This window comes from Bos javanicus, chromosome 9 (genome assembly GCF_032452875.1).
Source record: "Bos javanicus breed banteng chromosome 9, ARS-OSU_banteng_1.0, whole genome shotgun sequence".
Lineage (NCBI taxonomy): Eukaryota > Metazoa > Chordata > Mammalia > Artiodactyla > Bovidae > Bos > Bos javanicus.
This window is the reverse complement of record NC_083876.1, coordinates 40,118,387-40,144,241: the sequence shown is the minus strand read 5'-3', so window position 1 is coordinate 40,144,241 and position 25,855 is coordinate 40,118,387. Positions and strand designations below refer to the sequence as shown.

The window sequence follows — 25,855 nt, the reverse complement described above, 5'->3', positions numbered from 1 at the left end:
TTCAACCACTTCTTTCTACAAATGACGAAACTGAAATCCAGGTATGAAAATGACCTGCCCAAGATCAGACTTCAGTAGGCTCACAGTGGTTAGGGTTTCAAAATCATCTCAATACTTATAGAACAGCATCTATCAATTCAACAGTTCAGGACCTAAGACTTAGACACATAGATACTAGAAATAAAGCCAGTGTTTTATCATTAATTTTGTTAAAAAACAAACAAAAGAAAAGAAACCTTGTTTCAAAATGAGAGGCTGGGCCATTAGCAACTTCAATATGCTTATGTAAGAGATTAGCATCATCTTCAGCCAGCTCTGGACCTTGGGCCAGCTTCTGCCATTCTCTCCGCCTGTCATGAGGTGCTCTTGGCACTTTTTCTGGTTCATGAGGACGATCTAGATTTTTCTGCTATAACAGATGTATTGAAACAAAGCCAAATGCTGAAGTTCTATGTTTTTAAAAAGAGGTTAAAACAATCAAAATAGAATTCTAACATCAATATCGAAAAAGCAACCCATCATAGTATAGTAAAAATAACAACAGAGACAGTTCATTTGTGCATTCAGAGTTAAATATTAGGAGTTTGCTTGTAATCCCATTTTCTAATGCTTTTTTAACGTCTACTTGGAATTGATATATCAGATAAAAACAGTATATTTGAGGAATAAAACTTGAGGTCAGAAAGTCCTTTCAGATGAAAAAAGATTTGTCAACTCTGTTCCCTCATCTATTAGTTTTTGATATAATGAGTGAAATTTCTACCATCAATTTTTCCAGCCCAAACTTGAAATTAGTACTAAGGTTATGTGATCTGAGAAGTGACTAATTAGCTAGCCAATACATTAGAAAAAAAATCCAATTACCCAATTAAACCATAATAACCGTGTCACTCAACAGAAAATAGGGTATTTGAAAAATAAAACAAAAAGTGACTCAAACTGTGGGAGAAAAAGTATAGAAAGGAAAGGTACAAAAAAGTCAAATGCCAAAGGGGTCAAGCAGGTAACATATTTGAATGGTAACAGTCAGATATAAGATGAGGCCTGCAGGGAACTAGATGGGCATGGCCATCTAAGGGATTTCAGTTCAAAAGTTTAAAAACCACTGTGTTTGTCAAACAAAACTGCTTGCAAGCGTAGCCTGGGCTACCAGTCACCAGTTTGCAAATTCTGGCTAGAACACTGGTACACTGTCTAGTGCAGAAAATAATAACATGTAGCATTATGGGGTAGTGCAGGGAAAGCAGAAGTAGCTACAGGAGAAACAGAGGGATGATAAAGACAAACTTTGCCACCTTCATGCTGCTGCTGCTGCTAAGTCGCTTCAGTCATGTCTGACTCTGTGCGACCCCATAGATGGCAGCCTACGAGGCTCCCCTGTCCCTGGGATTCTCCCGGCAAGAACACTGGAGTGGGTTGCCATTTCCTTCTCCAATGCATGAAAGTGAAAAGTGAAAGTGAAGACGCTCAGTCGTATCCGACTCCTAGCGACCCCATGGACTGCAGTCTATCAGGCTCCTCCTTCATAATTCTGCCTAAATCCAACTTGCTTCTTTTTATATTTCTAGTTATCATTAATATGGAATAAACAGATCCAAGTGAATTTCATCAGAAAACAGAAAATGACAATACAGCAGACAGATAACATGTTATAACTTTTTCAGGGCATTTAGGATATGCTCTGTGGTAAGATAATATTAACTAATCTACTTTACCAATATCCGTACAATGTTCCTTTGTTCTTTTTCAGTAGAATGCCTTTCTCTTCCCTGGTCCACTTAATTCCTATTTGTTCTTTGAGATTCATTACAAGCTTTGTTGAAGTGTTTATCAGGCCCACCCTGTCTAAAGCTGGTGCTCTTTTGTGCTACTCAAACTCTCTGTGCATACCTCTGTTAGGACACTTATCACACCATATTTGCACCCCACTGGACTGTGATCTTTCTGTGTGGTTACTATATGGACCAAATAAAATAAAACTGTCAAAGTACAGAATTAATAAGGTTCCACATATGCAACAAAACACAAATACATGAAAACTAACTTCAATTTTCTGAATTTCTTGTAATACCTTCTGCTTCCTCTTTTCCTTCCTCTTATCTTCTGTATCCTGTAACATTTTTTCCTTCCAAAGATCAAAGAAATATGAAGGATTGGTATAAAACTTCAAACCTTCTTTACCATCATCTCTGAAATATAAAATATCAATGAAAATATACATTAGTAAGACTTAGGCAATCAGAATAGAAATTATTTTACTAAAATTGTTTCTTCTTACATTAAGAAAATACAGCATGTGTAAAAATACTGGCAAAGTAAATCACAATATGCACCAATAGAACATTTCTCATAAATCAGACAGGAAACTAAGGAAAACGGAAAACCAGAAGTTTTGCAGAGTTTGTGTTAATAATTTAAAGTACAACTGGATAATTTTCATCCCTAACTTCTACTGGATACAAGGTTTTCTATAAGTCCTGTGGGAAATTTCAATAATTACCAATGATTCTGCCGAAGATAAAAGCCTGAAAAGATGACAGAACAGAGAAACTATACAGGGTTTCTTACTTATAGTCTTATCAAACAGAAAAAAAATGTCACCAAATAGTCATTCTAATAGTAATAGTTATATCCAATGACTTGCATACTGACATAGTTTCAAATAACTATCCAAATACCATTTCATTTAGGGTATGTGTTGTGCCTCTTAAATTCCTCATTTAACAATTTATGTGAAAGACTCAAAGAAAGGCTGAATAACTCTAGATTTTTTTAAATGGCAAAAAAAAAATTAAAAACAGATACTACATAGTCATAACACAGAAATATGAAACATACAGATAAAGAGTAGATAAGAACAAGAAAAAATGATATTTATTTTATTAATGTGGTGAGATTTTGAACTCTTTATTTTTTGTTTTCCATCAAATTAGAAATTAAATTAAAAAAACAATAACAACTCCTCATCCCTTTAGAGTAATATTTGCCATTGGCTTTTCTTAAAAACATTTGTCAAAACAACTCCTTTGATTTGTATGCCAGAATCCTGGGACCTCACCTAGTAAATAAAGCAAAGGTTTTCTAAAGGTGTTAGCTACGGAGGGGGTCTCTGCACTGGTCAGGAATCCAGTGAAATAAAAAATGTTTGGGGATTTAACATTTCAAGTTAGACCTCTTTGAACTTGAAGTCTGAGATAAGTAACCAGCCTTCTTATTTATTAGCCTACTGACCTGTAAGGAGTGAGTATATTGAGAGGCGGAGGCTGTTCACAAACATCATATGTCTCTTGTAATGGAATAGGCAAAGTCTTGCGGTCAAAAAGCTGCTGATCTTGAATTGTAGAACTTCGGAAAGCTTTTCTCATTGTTATATCTTGCAAAGATACTAAAACAAAAATCCAACATGTATCATTTTATTTTACTAACATGATTTAACGTAAGGACAAATTCATACATGGCATTTGTTTAAAAGTCAAAAGGCTGTGACTGAGGTGGCTTATGAATCAGGAACCACATTTTTAAAATAAATGTTCTTATTATTACATCACAAATCATTTTGTGCTTTATTTTCCCAATTAGATGGGCCTTAATGCAACCTCTGATTTCTAAGGCTCAGAAAGCTCTAATGACACCTGAAGCACATTTTTCATTTTCCATCAAAACATCTTTTTCTTTTCTCTACTTATCATACTAGCGCCCATCAAACTACATTTTCCTCTTTTTTTCCTATAACCTTTTTTCCATCTCCCTTTATTACTTTTATTTAGCTTATACCAATAACACTGAAGGAATTACTTCACTATTAGTGGCATTCTGGGCTAAATACAGTATTGCCCTCTAGCTATAGAGATTATAAATATTATAACATGGACTATAAAGTTAAAACAAATCTATTGTAAAGAAAATGAAATTTTCAAGTACTGGGCAATCTGTATTATTGCCTGTTTCACTTTTCTTTTATCTTGTACTATAAAGATCTCCAATTAACTACAAGTTCTTAAAGACTGAACCTGTCTTATACATTAGTACCTCTAGTAAGTAACACAATTTATTACTTACAGTACCTCTAGTAAGTAAGTGATACATATGAGAATTTAAAATAACTTTATTTACTCATCTTCTTTTGGACTATGCAGCATGTTTAAATAAAAATGTGCCAAAATACTAGATTCTTAACTCTTAGAGTGATTTCTTGATATTAAAAAATTAGGTGACTTTATATTAAAATATACATATTTGCAAATGGTTTTTAGTTTTTAGTATGACATATGCTTTATGCCATAAAAAGGTCAGTACTAAATAATCATAACGAGTCTTAAATTATTTTTCTCCCTAAAATAGTATCTCTTTCATCCTCACAAATAAAATACACTCAACACAAATGTTTGGATCTATGAAATAAGTGAAGCAGTAAGGCTGGCTGTGCAACAGCCACAATATGACTGCATCCCCAGCAATTCCACTGCTACCTGACTTGTAACACACTTAAAAACAACAAAATAAAATTCAAAGGAAAAAAAATTTTTCCACTATCACTAAAGAGTAGTATGACAGATATTTAATGAGTACAAACTACAGTGGTAGATGTTTTCACTAATTTTTACTTAACCTTTATAATAACTTAATGAGATAGGAGTTATTATGTCATTTGTAAACATAGAAAATATTACATAACTGGGCCAAGATAAATTGGTTAATAAACAGTAGAGCTAGAACAGAAAACGCAGATCTGTCTGCCTTTGAGGCTAATCTCTTTGCCACAATACCGTATACTGTTCCTCTGGCTCATGTTAGAAGTGGCCTCTCTTTTCTGCAATCAAAATGAACCAATTCTTGCCACTCTCCTATCTCACTTATTAACTATTAAATATAAAACCTAGTGTTTAATCTCCCCAAACTTTCTTAGTAAAGAGTATAAAGAACATGTAAAGTAATAAGCATTTTTCATTCTTCAGTTCCTCTTAATTATCATTTCTTTCATTTGTTAACAGACCAATGTGACAAAGCCCCTTGCAGTTGCCAACAATGACATATTAGTGTTATATAACCCAGCAAGTCAGCAAAATGTTTGTAAACATATTGAACTAAATATAATTGCACAGATCTTTGTTTAAAACTCAGTTTTTTACCCATTCTAAATTATTTATGATAGTTCTGTTACTATTTAATGGTAATTAAAAAACCCAAAATACTGATGTTACATTCTGTAATTTATTATTCTACTCACAATGTTATTTTATTTGAACTTTAATGGAATTAAAAAAATATAGGTTAAATAACTTTGAAAATTCCTCTATCCAACATCCCCAAGACAATTTCAAATTAAGTAGTTCAACTTTAAGATTCTGAATTCTTCCCCAATGCTTCATATAATTTTAAAGGAAACTAAATAATTCTGATAGTTGTTGGCACATTAAGAATTTTTTTAAACACTTAAAACTATCTTATTTACTAGTATCTATTTTTTCATTTTCAATTTTAATGGGAATGCAAAAGCTGCTTGTATATATTTTAGATGAAAAGCACTTGTAACTTACATATTTAAATTATTTTAAAAAGAAATTTTGAATACAAATCATATATTTGAAAGTATGGCCATAAAATCTTTTTTAAATATTAGCAGTGATTTTTATTTCAAGAATTTCATGATGTGTAACTGAACATGTATACACAAATAAGTTTCAAAGGATACCACCAAGAAAAAAATTACCACAGAATGAGAGAAAATCTTTCCAAATCATAAGATTTGGGACTTGGATCCAGAATATATATGTATAGAATTTGCATAACTCAATAGTAAAAGGAAAAATAATCCAAATTAAAAATAGGAGAAGGATCTGAAAAGTTTTCCAAAAGCAGATACATAAATGACCAGTAAATCATTTAAACCCTGTTTCCTTAAAAATATCAGATCACTATTTTTTTATTATTTTTTTACATTTATACATCACTGTGAATTACATTTAACTGTAGTTTTATTAAAGGAACAAGCACATGCTAACTATCTATGACAATTTTGTCATAAGACTTCTGGTACAATGTAAAGTCCAGATCCAGCCCTTTGCACAAAGAGAATCATTTTTGTTTTACTTGCTTTTAACTGAACTAGTTGCAGTTGTTAACATTTAAAAACAAGAGGTATGAGACAGACATCTAGATATCCCGGACAAAAGAAAGATCTGGAATGACCAGACTGACTTTCCCTCATTTCATGTCACCCAAATGCCAACAATCCACTCCCTGTTTGTACAGTCTCTCAAAATTGTGCACTTGGTCCACTTCACTCAGAGTAACTAGGATGAAAACCCTGGTTTTAATCCTATCCACCACTTTCTTGCTGGGTGACTTGTCTCTAAATAGCTTATAAGCCATGAAAAGATACTCAACATCATTAGTCATCAGGGAAATGTCAATACATTCTATGAAATGAACCAGTATTGAAAATATTATTCTAAGAAATGAAAGAAGCCAGTCACAGAAAATCATATGCTATAAGATTCCATTTATATGAAATGTCTAGAATAGGCAAATCCAAAGAGATAGAAAGTATACAGTGATTGCTAGAGGCCATGGAGAAGGGGAGATGAGAAGTAACTCCACTAGATATAGGGTTTCTTTTTGGGGTGAGGAGAATGTTCTAAAACCAACTGTGGTGATAGTCACATAACAGTGAAAATACTAAATACCACTGAATCATACACTTTAACTTTACAAGAGTTAATTGTAGGGTATATGAAATATACCTCAATAAAGTTTTCTTCTTTTTTTTTTTTTAAGTACTGTTTTGGTTTTTTTCTCATATCTAGACCTATGAGTTTATATCTTTGCATACAGAGGAAACTTGGCATAGGAAGTATTCACCTCTCCTTATTTAGGCATTAAATTAGGTTATGTCAGAAATTGTTGGTTCAATCACTAAAACATCATTATATTTTATATATTTGCTATATAAAAGGTAGCAAAACTACCTTTTGATTTTTCCAGTGATATCCTTTAATATTTTTATTGCTCAAGTTTAGAGATAAATAACTTACAATTATAATTCTCTAGGGCAGATAAGTAAAAATTATGTTCTTAATAATTTCATTTCTCTTGGTAGAAAAACAAACAAAAAAAAACAGAGCCATTTGAGAAACAACAACATTCAATGTACTCTATCAATGCATGAAATATTTTACCACTAAAGTTTTTACCATTATTTTAGCCTGTAATGTGATTTTTTTAAGCCTGATATCCCTAGCTTAATATCTCAGTATAGAACATTTTTGTCCTGTATATTAGCAATTTAGAGGTTTTTTTTTTTTTGTGGGGGGGGGGGGGAGGGAATGTTCATTTAAAATGGGAATTAACATTTAAATAACCAGATCAGATTCTGGTGACTTAGCAATATGCACATATAAAAGGAATTTCATTCTTAAAAAAGAAAAAAATCAAGCCTAAGAATTTCAGATAATTTTCAAAGAATTTTTATTTTTAAGACAAAAGTATACAAATAAATTATAAGGGCGATACTGAGCCCACAGGTCACAATCACTAAAGCCTGCATGCCTAGAGCATGTGCTCTGCCACAAGAGAAACTACTGCAATGAGAAGCCTCCACCTCACGCAGTGAAGACCCAGCACAGTCATAAATAAATAAATAAAAATTATAAGGGAGAAAGAAAAGAGAAAGAAAATGGAAGAAAAGTCTGGCTTAAAAAAATTTTACGTCAAAAAATGAAGAGCTATTTAATATACACAAAGAAGAAAAAAAGAGTAGACAACTCAGGAGAATCATGCTAATGGCATTTATAGATAAGCCACCAATCTATTAGAACATGTACAACAAAGGTCGTGGGTAAAAAAGATTTGTAGTAAATCCACGTTTTTTGTGTGTCTCTTTGATTAACTGAAGCACATTTCTCCCAGTGTTTTTTTTTTTTAATAAATTCATGTATAATACTGTTCTTATATATATTTCACTCATCCTACCTAACCAAAAACATACATGTGAAAGAAAATATGCATAAACTTACATTCTTCTTCTTTAGGATCAAGCTGTGTAACACTGACAGATAAACGGTCCACACGTTCTTGTAATGAGTTAACTCTGAAGGAAAAACTATGTGCTTCATTGAATAATTCTCCAAATATATCCTCAGCATATTTACCTAAGCAAAAATGAAACATATACCATAAAGCTTAAAGTTATCAGAGATAAATATAAACCAATTTAACATTTAAAATGCTGCCCCAATGAATTCGATATTTATTTGAAACTAGTTTAAACTTTAAACCCTCACCTACGGTAATCTAACTGTGATACAGTAGGAAAAAACAAACACTAGGAAATATGGCTTTAGATACTAGATCTACCACTTTCTGGTAGGTGACTTGTGGCTAAAATGGAAATACTCTCCTGTTTCACCCCTATCTATACACCACTTTCACTTCCCTTTATACACCTGTTAAGGGTTAGAAAAGTTATGATGTAAAGTAAATATAAATAATACATCTCTTAATCCCAAATCAGCAATCATAAACAGAGTCCATACTAGAACTGAATTTCAGGCCAAGTAACACAATGCAAGATTCTTCATAAACCTAATAGATAACCAAATCTCAGGTATGCCCAAAACATAGATTCTGAAAATTTATGAGATATATTTTACATTTTATCTCATTCTAGTTTCTTAAAAAATCATAAATCTAGAATCACTGTATTCCTCCAGTCATGTAAATTTCCATTATGAAAAGAATAAACCAAAATAATCCCATTTGAAAAGGAGAAATAAAATTTTCTATCTAATAAAAAAGCCAGGGAGAAGTTTCAGATGACCTAGAATTTAAAAATATTCAATTGTATTTATAATATATAAACAAATGAATACTCACAATATAAAGATAAGTCAATTACTATCTACACCTTGAATTAAAAAAAATTATCTTCCTAAATCAAGACAACTTAGACCCAAGCATACTGTCTAGGTTAAATGAGGCTCAACAGTAAGCTCTATATCCTGTAAGAGGGTACTTACATACTTACATAATGAATTCATTAATCTCACCAGTTTACATTTGAACAATGGCTGTTTTTTTCCAAAGCACTTTAGTACATTATCAGTTAAATCAACAAATGTTTACTGAGGGTTCACGCTGTGCCTGGTAGGTGTTATTTCCTACTGAAGACACCAAAAAATAAAACATAAAATTCCTATCCTAGAAGATTTTATAATCTTTAGGCAAAAAAAATCAGAATTTTAATTTCTTTAAAATTAAGAGAAAAAGGATAATTTTATACACATTCACTCGCTCACATATATTCTTTAAACCAAAATGCCAGACAACGTTCTAGACCCTGGACACAGAAAAATGATTGGAAGAAGGTCTCTGCAACCGACGAGTTTTGAACAGAGGGAGAAACAGACATTTAAATAAAACTGAAAACCAATTTAACAATTAAGTCCAAATCTTTGTTCCATTCACTCTGAGGCCTTGGCATAAATTTCCTCACCTGTAAAATAGAAATAAAAATATCTCCTTCAAAGAAATTATAAGGAAAAGAAGCAAAAAAAAAAAAAAAAAAAAAACCAGTCAGGGGGAAGGGCAATGGGTAGAGTATCTGATACAGGACAGGAGCTTAACAACAGGCAGCCCTTACTATAAAACAAGGTCAGAGCCACAGAGCACACAGAAAGAAGCATCTAAACTTTTGGGTGTGGGATGGTATTACAGAAACTTCCAGAGATAGTTTCTCTGGCAGATAAGGGAAGCATTACAGGTGGAAGAAAAGGCAAGTATAAAGTTACTCATTTATTCATCAAATGTTAGGGATACAAAGATGGAAGAGACAATTCTATTCCTGAAAGAACTTAGTTTAATACACGGATCTTTAACTTACAGTCTGTATACCACCTGAAATTATATGCAGATTTTTAATGCACTTGTATATTTTGGGAAAGAGAGCCCACAGGTTTTGGGTTTGTTGTTTTTCTTTTTTAAACAGATTTTTTAAAAAAGAGTCTACACTTCCCCCACTTCAGGTTTAAGTGCCAAAGCACTGACGTACAATAGACATCCCATTTGTTCTATTTTCATGTCCCTTCTCACTTTCTAAATCTACCTCCTCCTTCTACCCCAGAGAGAGATGAAATGAATAAAGTTCGCAATGGAAAGTTAATTGTCTATGTACCTGAATTTCAACTAAACTTATTATACTACCGTCTCTACCCAAGGAGCTATGAGGTCTCATCTCTGATATTAAAATCTAAATCCTCTCATCTAACACTATCCTCTTTATCAAGCTCCACCATACATATCTAATATCATTTGTACCTTTAATCCGTCTCACATGGACTTCCCTGGCAGTCCAGTGGTTAAGACTGTGATTCCATTGCAGGGATCTCGAGTTGGGGAACTAAGACCTCAACATGCTGTGCAGCCAAAAAAAAAAAAAAAACAAAACCTCTCATATATTTATTTTTGCTTCCATTCATTTGCCTACTTCTTCGAACAAGTCGAAATGCCTTCCTTCTTTATTCCTCTACATCTTCCAAATTCTTCTGTTCCTTAAAGGCCCAGTTCAAGTCACATTCATTCAGTAAGCCTCCTCTTATGACTTCACCTATGCTTATCTCTCTTTTCTCAGTTCCTATAATCTAAAACTCATGGTTTTTAATTATATACATGCTTACACTGAAACTCGCAGAATAGGTTCAGCATTCATCATATTAGACTCTTCAACTACATGGGGTGTGTTCTTTTAGGACAAAAAACATGCACCTTCATCACACAGCAAAATAGTCAGTGTTATCTGTCCATTATCTACTATCTAATTAGTCTTACGGGGCTTTCCTGGTGGGTCAGACGGTAAAGTGTCTGCCTACAATGCGGGAGACCCGGGGTTTGATCCCTGGGTTGGAAAGATCCCCTGGAGAAGGAAATGGCAACCCACTCCAGTATTCTTGCCTGGAAAATCCCACAGACTGAGGAGCCTGGTAGGCTACAGTCCATAGAGTCGCAAAGACAGCCAATCTATTTATCTACCCTCTTACCCATCTACGTTGCTACCTGTGAATTTTTCTGATTGAGAACAAGAAGTAGGCTCTATCAGCTCATCTTGGCAGCTCAAAGTGGCTATATTCAACAAGAGAAAGGCCTTGGGAAGAGAAAATGGTAAAAGATCTCTCATATAATTAGAGTTCCAATGGCTGTTAAATAAGACATGGGGTTCCCTAGTGGCTCAGACAGTAAGGTCAGGAAGATCCCCTGGAGAAGGAAATGGCAACCTATTCCAGTACTCTTGCCTGGAAAATCCCATGAACAGAGGAGCCTGGTAGGCTACAGCCCATGGGGTCACATAGAGTTGGACATGACTGAGCGACTGAAGTAGAAGTAGTAATAATGGGGAAAATTTTGGTATAGCAGAAGAAATTTAAATAAAGCAAATTCTAGGTTTTCAGTAATTATCTATTATAAAACAAAACTGTGTTCTACTAGGAAAAACAACTGAATTGGATGTATATTTTTGCAAGGAAGAGGTCAGAACAATGTCCAGCCCCAAGCTACCTGAGCCCTGGAGTCGACCTTCACTACTGTGAAAGTGCTACAGCACTTTTGGTGCTAGGATGAGCACCAAAGTGAAAATATGTATTACGCAGAACCATTCTGAATAGCCTAGCTTTATAAGTAATTCAGAGATTATTTAACGCATTATTATTTTAACTGTTTTGGATGGAAACTGATATAAAATCTACTCTAAGTTTCCCTGTCTTAAATAAAAATTAAACATAATTTAACCTGTTTCTGAGGACTCACAGTCATAAATTGATTATGAGAAACAACAGCATTAAAGTGTATAATTTTACATTAAATGCGGTTACATTAAATGGCCTCTTTCCAGTTTTTAATGTTGTTTTCCTCTTATGTCACTTCTTCCTTCACTATAAACTACACCTTTTGATGGGCTTCAGTATGCCTATTTCTGTTATTGGCATCCCCCTCCCCCCACATTTCCTTTTTTAATTCTCTGAAACATGAATGTTTGGAAACCACATCATCAACCTGTCTGAATTATCAAAGTAAAAGCAAACAAACTTGGAGAGGGATCGACTGGCTATTTTATGTACATGGTCTTCAGCCTGGACTTGTTTATTCTGGCTATCTTGAGGCCTTTTAAATTTAATTCCAGGTTCTCAACTATGTCAAGTGGGAAAGCTGCCAGAGAGCTTAATTTTAGGGTGGTAAACTAATGTTATACCTTGCTACAATATTTTATGCTTTTTCTCTTTTTTGAATCTCTACAAACTACCATGAAAATGCTTCTATAGTCTCTGATTCCAAGTCTGAAGCACTCAAAGCCTAATTTAGTTATATTTTATAATGTATTTCTATTTTCAGAGCTTGGTTACAGCATAACCATGTGCTGGCTGACAGATGTTGCTTATTATGGACTGTCTGTATCAGACATGAAAATTCTTTACCTTTACGTTATGTGAGAAGTGGGTTAATACTGCAAAATTGACACTCTTAATCATTACATTAGTTCTAAATTCTATATTGAAAATACACCTAAAATAAGATGCCTATATTAGATCTAACATTCATTTTAAAGAAATATTTTAACCAAATTTATTAATGTCATTTCTATGCTCTTAATATTAACAAGCTGATGCACCCATTTACATATAGCATATATAAATTTTATATGGTTATGTTATGTTACATTATTAGAATATAACATATCATAAAACCAGTTAGTACTAGGAAATGACTTTAAACAATATATTAATCATATATTAATATTTTCTAGGTCTATACTGAATTGCTCAAGAAAGAAACAAGTAAACAATATGTTAGTGATTCACAGCCAATATCTAACCTGGAAAAAAAAAAAACAACACCAAGTGGAACAAAGAATATACTTAAATTCAAATAAACACTCTTTTAATTTACTCTCACAACTATTTCACAAGCAATGTAGAAATTTAGTGCTCTCACCAAGAACATGAAAATACAACTTTATATTGCTCTGGCTACATAAATATGTCCAAATGCTCTCACTTGAAACAAATCAGATTAACTACCTCATTTTACCTTGTGTTAAGTACTCAATTATAAAAGGACAAAAGTTAACAGGAAAAGAAAAGAGGAGTCAATCCTGGCTAGTAAGGACAATCTGTGTAGGTGGGTATGGCTGATAAATCTAAGACTACTTAGAGATGATATCTAGACCAAAAACATCTTATTTTATCTTTAAAATAAAATATAAATGTCTAATAAAAAGAAAATCCTTCAATTCAAAAGATAAACTGGATTTAAAAATTTTTTTCTAACATTACATTTAGAATAAATGGGAAATAACTTAATTCCTTAACCTAGCAGCTCTGTTATAAAATCTTATAATGGAAACAGACTGACTTTCACCTCCTCCCTTAACCTGTTCCTTCTATTGGCCTTTATTATCTGGGCAGCCTGCTGGCCTTCTGTCTGTCATCAGGTTGCAAATCAGACACTTGACTCATATCCTAATATCCTTTAGACAATCCACTTGACTAACCTAATCCTCCGACTAGTCAGTTACTATCCCACATCGTTCACTTTTAGATATTTGATAATATAAAAATATTTCCCTAGGCTAATAAGATATATAAAGAGATACTAGTATCCCAAAACACAAATAGCTGAAGCCTCTAGAAAAGTAAATAGTGATAACAAGCAAGCAAAAGTACAACTCCACCACCACCTTTTATATAGTCCAAATAATATTTTAAAAACAATCTCAGTAATTCTTACGCATCATGTGATTTTGTTCCTAAAAGATTCTGACCTTATTTCCCTTTCCCAGATCCAAGAGAAGAAATGATTCTAAAATGCATTAATTTTACTAAAAATGACACTTTTCCCCCCCAAATAATTAGATATCTTCTTATTAACTATCCCCCCACCCCAATTAGTCACAAGAATATTATTTTAACACCCCAATGTGTAATTCTGGTTTGTGAGTAATATTTTTAATTGATGTAAAAATACTTACTTAGGCTACTTAGTTGTCTAATTATATTTGCCAAGGAAATATTGGTCACACATTCCAGTTCATTCTTAATTCCTCTAGGCAGTGCAGTGTGACACAAGTGCCTAGGATCAATGTTTCTTTTCACTAATGGCATCTTGAGATCAACCTTTGTGCCAGTTCACCTGTAGGAAATCATATAATAAATTAACTTTTCAGTTTTAACCAACACAGAGTGAGACCTTATCTTTCACATTTCATAATAAAATATTTGCTAGTATGAAGACGGTGAAAATGGAGTCAACCTGACTAAATAAAAATGATTTAACATTTTTATCTTCATTTATTAGAATGTCAATACTATATGAAACATTTTTTAAAATTTACTTTCAATGTCAACTGCTTCACAATGAATTCATAATCATTACCACTATTATTCTCTTAACACCACTGATTTTACTTTTACAAAAAACTAGAGGTTTTTGTTCTAGAAAGTTAGTATGGAAGGTCCTCTGTAAGGAATAACCTAAGAGGATTAAAGAAGCTGCAAGATTAGCATCAAAATTACTTTTCCACATAAAATGTATTAGGCATTCAATAGCTCAAAAATCAAATTGTCCATGTAATCCTCAATCTCATCAAAACCAACCAAAAAATATTTATTTAACTGATCAACCTTCTTTGAATTACAGTCAGTCCTCACTTTCAAGGCTTCCCATATGCACAAATTTCAGCTTCCACAGTTCAGTTAAATACCAGTCCCCCAACAACATGGTTCTAATTTCATACTACAGTATATTGTGAGTAACTACATAAACACAAATTTCTTTGCTGGCACTTCAGTTCACAAGTCACTGTGTTAATAAGAGGAACATCATTTCAGTGACCAATCACATCACTTTTTTTCAAACTCTGTTGGTAAAAGGTAACTTCTCATCTGTTAGTTCACCTACAGATAGTGAAGCATGTAGTTGGTTTATATTCTTGCCTCCCAATGATAAACTCATGTGAAATTTTACAAAATGATAATTGAGAGAACTGGCTGATAATGATAAAAATGTGGCAAAGAAAGAAAAAATGATGACATTGGGGTGAAATTCAAACTGAATATAAATGGATTAACAGAAAAAAATAGTTGATTGTGGGAATGTTGCCACTACCACTGTTTGAGAGACACTAGAGACGCAGTCAGAGGAATTTAGTGAAGGTAAAATTATTGAAACGAGGGAAGTAGTTGTCACAAAAAGATGTCCCAAAAGAAGTGACAACAGCAAAAAACTTCACAATAAAGGAATTCTTAGGTAAGAAGAGAAGCGAAAAGCAAAGGAGAAAAGGAAAGATATAAGCATCTGATGCAGAGTTCCAAAGAATAGCAAGGAGAGCTATGAAAGCCTTCCTCAATGATCAATGCAAAGAAATGAGGAAAACAACAGAATGGGAAAGACTAGAGGTCTCTTCAAGAAAATTAGAGATACCAAGGGAACATTTCATGCAAAGATGGGCTCAATAAAGGACAGAAATGGTATGGCCCTAACAAAAGCAGAAGATATTAAGAAAGGTGGCAAGAATACATAGAAGAACTGTACAAAAAAGATCTTCACGACCCAGATAATCACGATGGTGTGATCACTGACCTAGAGCCAGACATCCTGGAATGTGAAGTCAAGTGGGCCTTAGAAAGCATCACTACAAACAAAGCTAGTGGAGGTGACGGAATTCCAGTTGAGCCATTTCAAATCCTAAAAGATGATGCTGTGAAAGTGCTCCATTCAATATGCCATCAAATTTCGAAAACTCAGCAGTGGCCACAGGACTGGAAAAGGTCAGTTTTCATTCCAATCCCAAAGAAAGGCAATGCCAAAGAATGCTCCAACTACCGCACAATTGCACTCATCTCACGTGCTAGTAAAGTAATGCTCAAAATTCTCCAAGCCAGGCTTCAGCAATATGTGAACCGTGAACTTCCAGATGTTCAAGCTGGTTTTAGAAAAGGCAGAGGAACCAGAGATCAAATTACCAACATCTGCTGGATCATGGAAAAAGCAAGAGAGTTCCAGAAAAACATCTATTTCTGCTTCATTGACTATGCCAAAGCCTTTGACTGTGTGGATCACAATAAACTGTGGAAAATTCTTCAAGAGATGGGAATACCAGACCACCTCATCTGCTTCTTGAGAAATTTGTATGCAGGTCAGGAAGCAACAGTTAGAACTGGACATGGAACAACAGACTGGTTCCAAATAGGAAAAGGAGTACGTCAAGGCTGTATATTGTCACACTGTTTATTTAACTTATATGCAGAGCACATCGTGAGAAACGCTGGGCTGGAAGAAGCACAAGCTGGAATCAAGATTGCTGGGAGAAATATCAATCACCTCAGATATGCAGATGACACCACCCTTATGGCAGAAAGTGAAGAGGAACTCAAAAGCCTCGTGATGAAAGTGAAAGTGGAGAGTGAAAAAGTTGGCTTAAAGCTCAACATTCAGAAAATGAAGATCATGGCATCTGGTCCCATCACTTCAAGGCAAACAGATGGCGAAACAGTGGCTGACTTTATTTTTGGGGGCTCCAAAATCACTGCAGATGGTGACTGCAGCCATGAAATTAAAAGATGCTTATGCCTTGGAAGCAAAGTTATGACCAACCTAGACAACATATTAAAAAGCAGAGATGTTACTTTGCCAACAAAGGTCCATCTAGTCAAGGCTATGGTTTTTCCAGTGGTCATGTATGGATGTGAGTGTTGGACTATGAAGAAAGCTGAGCACCGAAGAATTGATGCTTTAGAACTGTGGTGTTGGAGAAGACTCTTGAGAGTCCCTTGGACTGCAAGGAGATCTAACCAGTCCATCCTAAAGGAGATCAGTCCTGGGTGTTCACTGGAAGGATTGATGCTGAAGCTGAAACTCCAATACTTCGGCCACCCTATGCGAAGAGTTTACGCATTTGAAAAGACCCTGGTGGTGGGAAAGATTGAGGGCAGGAGAGAAGGGGATAACAGAGGATAAGATGGTTGGATGGCATCACCGACTCAATGGACTTGAGTTTGGGTGAACTCTGGGAGTTGGTGATGGACAGGGAGGCTTGGCCTGCTGCGGTTCATGGGGTTGCAAAGAGTTGGACATGACTGAGCAACTGAACTGAACTGACTGAGGGCTATTTCACGACACAATGTGCAAAAGGATAAAATGTTGGAAGCTGACCTAAATCTAGTAGAAAAGAATAAGACAATTTGCAAGGCACAGAAAAGATGTTTATTCTACTGGCTCTGTTTTTCTATATAAGGAGAAGGCAAAGCACTGTTCAAACTACTCTTGGTTAAGTTTTTTACCAAGAAACACAGCACTGTAATTCTCTTTCTAATACATTTATAAACATTATACTAAATTATATTAGCTTACTATTTTTTTATTTTCCTTGGAGAAGGCAATGGCAACCCACACCAGTATTCTTGCCTGGAAAATCCCATGGACGGAGGAGCCTGGTAGGGTACAATCCATGGGGTCGCGAAAAGTCGGACACGTCTGAGCGACTTCACTTTCACTTTTCACTTCCATGCATTAGAGAAGGAAATGGCAACCCACTGCAGTGTTCTTGCCTGGAGAATCCCAGGGACGGGGGAGCCTGTGGGTTGCTGTCTCTGGGGTCACACAGAGTCGGACACAACTGATGTGACTTAGCAGCTGTAATTTTTTCGCACTGATTAATAAGATGAATTTGTACAGTTTTATTATCTTATACAAGCATTTTTTTTGGTCCCACACTACCATACTAAATGAGGACTGCCTGTACTTATTTACTGGTAAACAATGCTTACTGAAAGAAGGCATTTATTATTTACTGAGCTTTAATCACTACCAAATGCAAAGTTCTGGATAAATCTAATTGCATGTAAGTGTTACTGATGAACATTCTTTAAAAACAAACTTTTACATGAAATCTGTCTCTTCTGACTGGTTTGTCCAGCATTTTCTCTACATTTTTAAACCTTTTTACAATTGTAAAATATGAAGTTCGGTTTTAAAAAAGTATACAAAATTGTACAGCTTCAGTGATTTAAACAAACATGCAAGCTAACTTAGGAGCCAAAACATAAGAAAAAACATAATAAGAAATAAAAATCCCAGAACGGTCCCACTTTGGTCTCCTCCCCAATCACCCTTACTTCTTTCCTCCCCAAAGGTAACCATTATTCTCTTACAATACACATTTCCTTGTTTTTCTTTACACTTTCACACCTTAAACAGGTAACGCTAAACACTAACATTTTTATTGCTTTTTGAAGTTTATGTGAATAGAACCATGTTATGTATTATTACTTCGTGTCTTGCCTTTTACAGTCAACATTATACTTGTAACATTCATCTATGTCACTTTGTGTAACTGTAGGGTGTTCATTTTCAATGCTGTAAGATAGTCTACTGTATAATTACACCACAATTTATTTACCCATTCTAATGCTGATATTATATACATGAGTTGTTTCTAGTTTGAGGTTATTATGAACAATACTATGAACATTCATGTACAAGTGTCTTGGTGCACACATTTCTGTTGGAAGTATACTTCAGGAGAATAGCTAGGTTAAGGACATGCACAGCTTGATCCTTAGGAGATGATGTCAATCTGTTTCAAGAGAAGTTGTACCAAAGTATATTCCTTTCAGCAGTGTAGTAGGTTGCTGCTGCTCCACATCCTCACAACACTTGATGCTGTCAGTTTAAAAAAAAAAAATCTAGCAATTCTTGTACGTAAGTTGTGACAGCGTTCTGCAGTTTTATGTTTTCCCCAATTACTGAGAGTTTAAGCAACTTTTCATGTGTTTATCTTTTGGATTTTCCTCATTTGAGAAGTGTCTATCCAATGCTCTTGCCTATCTTCCTTTTACTATTTGTTGTGTTAGGGCTGATTTGTAAGAACACTGGATATGAGCCATTTGAAGGTTATATATGATGCAAATATCTTCTCTTGTGTCATTTGCTATCTCACGCTCTTGATGTCTTTTATGAGAAAGTGTTGGAATTTAACAATCTTTTTCTTTTAAGTTTAATATAAAAGCAGTTTTTAAAAAAAATCATTTTATGCACTAAGATCACAAGTATGAGCTTCTGTTTTATCTCTTAGCTTTGTTGTTTTGCCTTGTACTTTTAATTTATAATTGACATGGAATTAATTTTTTGTGAATGGTTTTAGGCAGCAGTCAAGTTTCTTATATATTATTTCAACACCATTCATTGAAAAGACTATTCTTTCCCCATTGCTCTACTATGGCACTTTTTTCATAAACCAGGTTTCTATGTATCCTTTAAATCCATTTGGAGGTTCTACAGTATTTCACTTATCTGTCCACCTAAAGCTAATCTTAGTAGAGCTCTACAGTAAGTCTTGATATCCAATAGGGCAAGTCCTCCTACCTTGCACAAAAGCATTTTGAATATACTGAATTCATATTAAAATTCCAATGGTATTTTTCAAAGAAATAAAAAGAGCAACCCTAAAAATTCACATGGAAACACCAGAAACCCCAAACTGCCAAAGCAATCTTGAGAAAGAACAAAGCTAGAAGCAAACACTTCCTGATTTTATACTAAAAGGATATAGAAATTAAAAATTATGGTACTGACAGAAAAATAAGATATACAGACTCATGAGAATTAAGAACCCAGAGATAAATGCAAGTGTAAATGGTCAACTAATACTTGACAAAGGAAACAAGAATACTCCAAGTGGAAAAGATAGTCTTTTCAATAAATGATATTGGAAAAAGTAGACATTCACATGCAAAAGAATGAAACTAGACCCCTATCTGACACCACTCACAAAAATTAACTTGAAATGAATTAAAGATTTATATTTAAGACCTGAAATGTAAAACTCCTAGCAGAAAATAAAGGGGAAAAAAACTCCTTGACATTGGTCTTAACAACGTGTTTTTTTTTTTTTGGATATAAGACCAAAAGCACAAGAAACAAAAGCAAAAATAAGTAACAGGGACTGCATCAAACTAAAAAGTTTCTGCACAACAAAGTAAACAAAATGAAGAGGCAGCCTCCGGAATGGGGGAAAATATTTGCAAACCATTAAATTAATAAGGGGTTAATATCCAAAATATATAAGGAACCCATACAACTCAACAGTAAAAAAGTCCCAAACAATCTAATTAAAACTTGGGCAGAGGAGTGAACAGACATTTTTCCAAAGACAGACATACAAATGATCAACAAGTACACGAAAAGATGCTCCACATCACTAATCAAGGAAATGCATTTTTTCCTCTTTTTTTTAGAAAAACTATTATACAATTTTAAAGGTTACAATTATTACAAAGTACTGGCTATGTTCCTTGTGTTGTACAATACATCCTTGAACCTGTCTTACATCCAATAGTTTGTACCTCCCACTTTCCCACCCCTATATTTTTTTTCCCCACTGGTAACCACAAGTTTGCTCTCTACATCTGTGAGTCTGCTTCTTTGTTTTTTTGCATTCACCAGTTTGTTATATTTTTTAGATTCCACATATAGGTGTTATCATGCAATTTAAAACCACAATGAGGTAACACCTCACAACTGGTAGTATGGCTAGTCTCAAAAAGACAAGAGATAACAAATACTGGTAAGGATGTGGAGAAAGGGGAACCACCATAAACTGCTGATGGAAATGTAAATTGATACTTTGGAAATGGTATCAATGGATACTATGGAAATAGAATGGAGTCTCCTCAAAAATATTAAACACAGAATTATCACATGATCTAGCAATCCTCCTTCATGGTATACATCTGAAGGAAATGAAATCATTATTTTTGAAGAGATATTTGCAACCCCATGTTGACTGCAGCATTAAATACGCAAGATGGAAACATCCTAAAAGTCCACTGATGGATGAAAAAATAAAGAAAATGTGATATAAACAGTATATACAATGAAATAATATTCAGTCATAAAAATGAAGGAAATCCTGCCATCTGAGACAACCCTGAGGGCATTGTGCTAACTGAAATAAGTCAGATAGAGATGAACAATATATGACATCATGTATATGCAGAATCCAAAAAAACTGAACTCAGAAAGTAGAATTGTGGTTGCCAGGGATTGGAGACTGAGGGACATGGGGAAATGATGGTCAAAGAATACAAATCTCCAGGTATAATAAATCCTGGGGATCCAGTGTGTAGCATAGTGACTGTAATTGACAATGTTGTATTATGTACTTAGAAGCTGCTGAGAGTAGATCTCAACTGGTCTCACAATAACAAAAAGAGGTAACTATGTGAAGTGACAGATGAAATAAGCAATAATCTCATTGTGGTAATCATTTCACAGTACATATTTGTATCATATCTTATTGTACACCTTAAATTTATACAATGTTATATGTCAATTACATTTCAATGAAGCTGGGGAGGGGGGAGACCCTGGCGTATAGTGAGTACACAATGACTACTACTTTATTTGAATTTCTCAACAACATTGATTGTTAGAAGATAGATAGACTTGATAGTTAGTACTCTCTGACCCATTTTAAAGGGGAAAAAGTATATGGAAGCAGTGTTAGAGAGTAAAAAAGATGCTGACCAAATCTTTCCAAACTTTCTATATGGGATGCATGGAAACAGCACTCCCCCCCAAAAGAGATTAAGCCGAAACTAATTTTACGGACAGTTATCAGTTAAGGCAAAGAGATAGAAGGTTTAAGTTTGGAGAAAAGGATGAAAATGACTATGCACAGAGAAGTCTTCAGGTCAGAGACAGAAGCTCTCTGGAGTATAAAGGAAAGATGTGAGAAAGACAGAGAAATAGGTCAAATAAGGAACTGTTCAAATAAGAAGATGTGAGTTCTGAAGATAACAGAAACAAGGCTTGTATGTCTGCCAGTTGACATAGATAAACAGTGTCATGAGGCTTAGTGAAATTATTTCTAGGTCTTTTGAAAGAGTATGAGCACACTCTTTGGTTTATGATATGATCCTGAAGATGTCAAGAGATGATGCTATGGAATGCAGAATTAAAATACCCCTTCAAACTTTACCACATGTCACACAGCTAATTATTGGCACCACAGGATAATAATCTCAGTTCTGACTTTCAAGTCAGTGTTTCCTTCATTATAACAAGTTGACACTTACTCCTAAATTTTATTCTTGGACTTCTAACTAATTACTTGGAATACATAATCATTTAAACACGGTTTCAGTTTTCCTTGCTGCTGTTGCTGCTAAGTCGCTTCAGTCGTGTCCGACTCTGTGTGACCCCATGGATGGCAGCCCACCAGGCTCCCCAGTCCCGGGGATTCTCCAGGCAAGAACACTGGAGTGGGCTGCCATTTCCTTCTCCCACTTTTCCTTAGTTGTATTCAAAGTTTGCTACAACGAAGTTCATTTGTTCACTCATAGTTCCATTAGATCTTCACATAATTTTTCATCTTGGCATTTCAGTTCACAGAGGAATGTACTGGCATTTCAACATGTGCTTTCTCTTCTTGAATGTTTTCAAAGTATAAAACCAGTATCAACATTAATCCCCACTGTTAATAGTTTTCAATTCAAAATAGCAGACCTCCTTCAAGACTCTTAAGCTGGACAACATATTAAAAATCAGCTATTTCACCTCTCATTTTTTAGATGAACAAATTTACCTCAGAAAATTAAAAAACTTGTCCAAGTTCACAAAATTAACATCAGAGTTAATACTAAACTTTAGACTGCCAGATTTTCACTGTTATACTCTTAATCTGTTAGTATTTTTAAATTCCATTTTATGTTCTTGACAAATCAGCCTTTAAATCTCACAATACTCTTGAAGATTTTCAATGGTATTTTGAAGCTCCCCAATTCCTGAGTGACTTTCTTCAACAAATAAAATACTTTCATGACCCAGAAGCTTACAAGGTAAATAAGGAAACAAAGACAAATGCTAAAAATTTTAAAACAATAAAAATTAACACATGGCTACAGTCTAAAAGTAGGACAAGATAAATTATTAGTTATGCAGAGAGAATGAAATCAAAACAAGCTAAAGAGGTAAGGAAGACAATGTTGATATAGACCTATGGTATATTAATTGTTAGCACCATGTAGCTAAATTAAAAATAAATAATTTCAAGTTCAGTTTTTCAGTCACAGTAAGCCACATTTCAAGTACTCAATAGCCACATGTGGCTTGTGGGTGCAATTACAGAGGACAACTCAATTACAGGACAACACAATTACAGAGCATTATACCATAACTGTAGAAAGTTGAATCAGACAACACTTATGTCTATGATGGACAAAATGTCAAGGAGATGGGATATTTAAGTCAAGGATAAGAGAGGAAAAATAAGGAAACATGCCTGAAAGGAACACAAAAGTAGAACTAAAAGATAAAATACAATCAAATTAAAAAATTGAACTTTGAAATTCAATAAAGAACACACAAGTCTTCTGAAGGAGTAAATGATCACAAACATTCAACTTTAAAGAATTTTAAAAAGCTCTTATCTTTTATTATGAAGTATATGTGAAACAGGAGCACCAGACCACCTTACCTATCTTCCTCAGAAACCTGTATGTGGGTCAAGAATCTACAGTCAGAAGCAGGCGCGGAACAATCAACTGATTCAAAATTGGGAAAAGAGTACAAGGCTATATATTGTCACCTCACTTATTTAATTTATATGCAGAGTACATCATGCAAATGCTGGGCCAGATAAATCACAAGCTGGAATCAAGATTGCTGGCAGAAATATCAACAACCTCAGATATGCAGATGAAACTACTCTAATGGCAGAGAGTGAAGATGAACTAGAGTCTCTTGATGAGGGTGAAAGAGACAAGTGAAAAAGCTGGCTTGAAACTCAACACTGAAAAAACCAAGATCATGGCATCCGGTCCCATCACTTCACGGCAAATAGAACAGGAAAAAAGTAAAAGCAGTGACAGATTTTATTTTCTTGGGCTCCAAACCACTGCAGATGGTTACTGCAGCCACAAAATTAAAAGATGCTTGACTTCTTGGAAAGCTTGATAAACCTAGACAGCACATTAAAAAGCAGAGACATCACTTTGTCAACAAAGGACTGTATAGCTAAAGGTACGGTTTTCTCAGTTGCATATATGGACGTGAGAGCTGGACCATAAAGAAGGTTGAGTGCCAAAGAATTGAGACTTTTGAATTGTGGTGCTGGAGAAGACTCTTGAAAGTTCTTTGGACTGCAAGGAGATCAAACCAGTTGATCCTAAAGGATATCAATCCTGACTATTCATTGAAAGGATGGTTGCTGAAGCTGAAGCTCCAATACTTTGCTCACCTGATAGGAAGAGCTGACTCACTGGAAGATTCTGATGCTGGGAAAGATGGAAGGCAAAAGCAGAAGGTAACAGCAGAGAATAAAATAGGTAGATAGTATCACTGACTCAATGGACATGATTTGAGCAAACTCCAGGAAACAGTGAAAAACAGAGGAACCTGGGTTGCTGCAGTTCTTGGAATCGCAGAGTCTGACACAACTTAGTGAACGAATAACAATACATAAAATGACACTAGGCAGTAAAATGCTGGTTCATAGGATATATATAAACATATATATGTATCAGTTCAGTAGCTCAGTCGTGTCTGACTCTTTGCAATCCCATAGACTGCAGCATGCCAGGCTTCTCTGTTCATCATCAACTCCCGGAGCATGCTCAAACTCATGTCCATCAAGTTGGTGATGCCATCCAACCATCTCATCCTTTGTCGTCCCCTTTTTCTGCCTTCAATTTTTCCCAGCACTGAGGTCTTTTCCAATGAGTCAGTTCTTTGCATCAGGTGGCCAAAGGGTTGGAGCTTCAACTTCAGAATCAGTCCTTCCAGTGAATATTCAGGACTTATTTCCTTTAGGATTGACTGATTTGATCTCCTAGATATCCAAGGGACTCTCGAGTCTTCTCCAACACCCAGTACAAAAGCATCAATTCTTCGGTGCTCAGCTTTTTTTATGGCCCAACTTTCACATCCATACATGACTACTGGAAAAACCATAAATGTAACTAGATGGACCTTTGTCGGTAATGTCTCTGCTTTTTAATATGCTGTCCCAGTCTGTCATAGCTTTTTTTCCAAGGAGCAAGCATCTTTTAATTCCATGGCTGCAGTCACTATCTGCAGTGATTTTGGAGCCCAAGAAAATAAAGTCACTGTTTTCATTGTTTCCCCATCTATTTGCCATGAAGTGATGGGACCGGATTCCATGATCTTAGTGTTCTAAATGTTGAGTTTTAAGCCAGCTCTTAAAACTTTCACTCTCCTCTTTCACTTTCATCAAGAGGCTCTTTATTTTAGTTCCTCTTCACTTTCTGTTATAAGGGTGGTGTCATCTGCATATCTGAGGTTATTGATATTTCTCCTGGCAATCTTGATCCAGCTTGTGCTTAATCCAGCCCGCATTTCTCATGATGTACTCTGAATATAAGTTAAATAAGCAGGGTGACAATATACAGCCCTGACGTACTCCTTTCCCAGTCTGGAACCAGTCTGTTGTTTCATGTCCAGTTCTAACTGTTGCTTCTTGACCTGCATACAGATTCTCAGGAGGCAGGTACAGTGGTCTGGTATTCTCATCTCTAACAATTTTCCAAAGTTTGTTGTGATCCACATAGTCAAAGGCTTTTTTAGCATAGTCAATGAAGGAAAAGTAGATGTTTTTCTGGAATTCTCTTGCTTTTTCTCTTGCCAATGGATATTGGCAGTTTGATCTATGCATACATATGTATAGCTTTAGTAAATAATGCTAAGTAATTTTCCACAGTGCTTGAACCAATTTCCACCCCACCAGTTCTTTATGAGCATTCCAGTTGTTTGACAGCCTTGCTAACTCTGGTATTATATACTAATAAGTTGA

General features: G+C 34.8%; 1 protein-coding gene across 6 annotated transcripts in view; it reads right to left on the bottom strand.

The window, feature by feature from the left end:
- WASF1 (WASP family member 1) overlaps positions 1-25,855 on the bottom strand; it is a 70,099-nt gene that overhangs the window by 5,199 nt on the left and 39,045 nt on the right. For 3 of the 6 annotated variants that reach the window (XM_061427590.1, XM_061427589.1, XM_061427588.1), the window contains 5 exons: positions 14,015-14,175; positions 8,016-8,150; positions 3,232-3,385; positions 2,045-2,189; positions 237-409 (listed from right to left, as the gene is read on the bottom strand). In XM_061427590.1, coding sequence (XP_061283574.1) covers positions 237-409; positions 2,045-2,189; positions 3,232-3,385; positions 8,016-8,150; positions 14,015-14,147 — 740 coding nt within the window. In that variant the 5' untranslated portion in view covers positions 14,148-14,175. The remainder of the gene's footprint in view (positions 1-236; positions 410-2,044; positions 2,190-3,231; positions 3,386-8,015; positions 8,151-14,014; positions 14,176-25,855) is intronic. The other 3 variants (XM_061427592.1, XM_061427593.1, XM_061427594.1) reach the window with 3 other exon arrangements.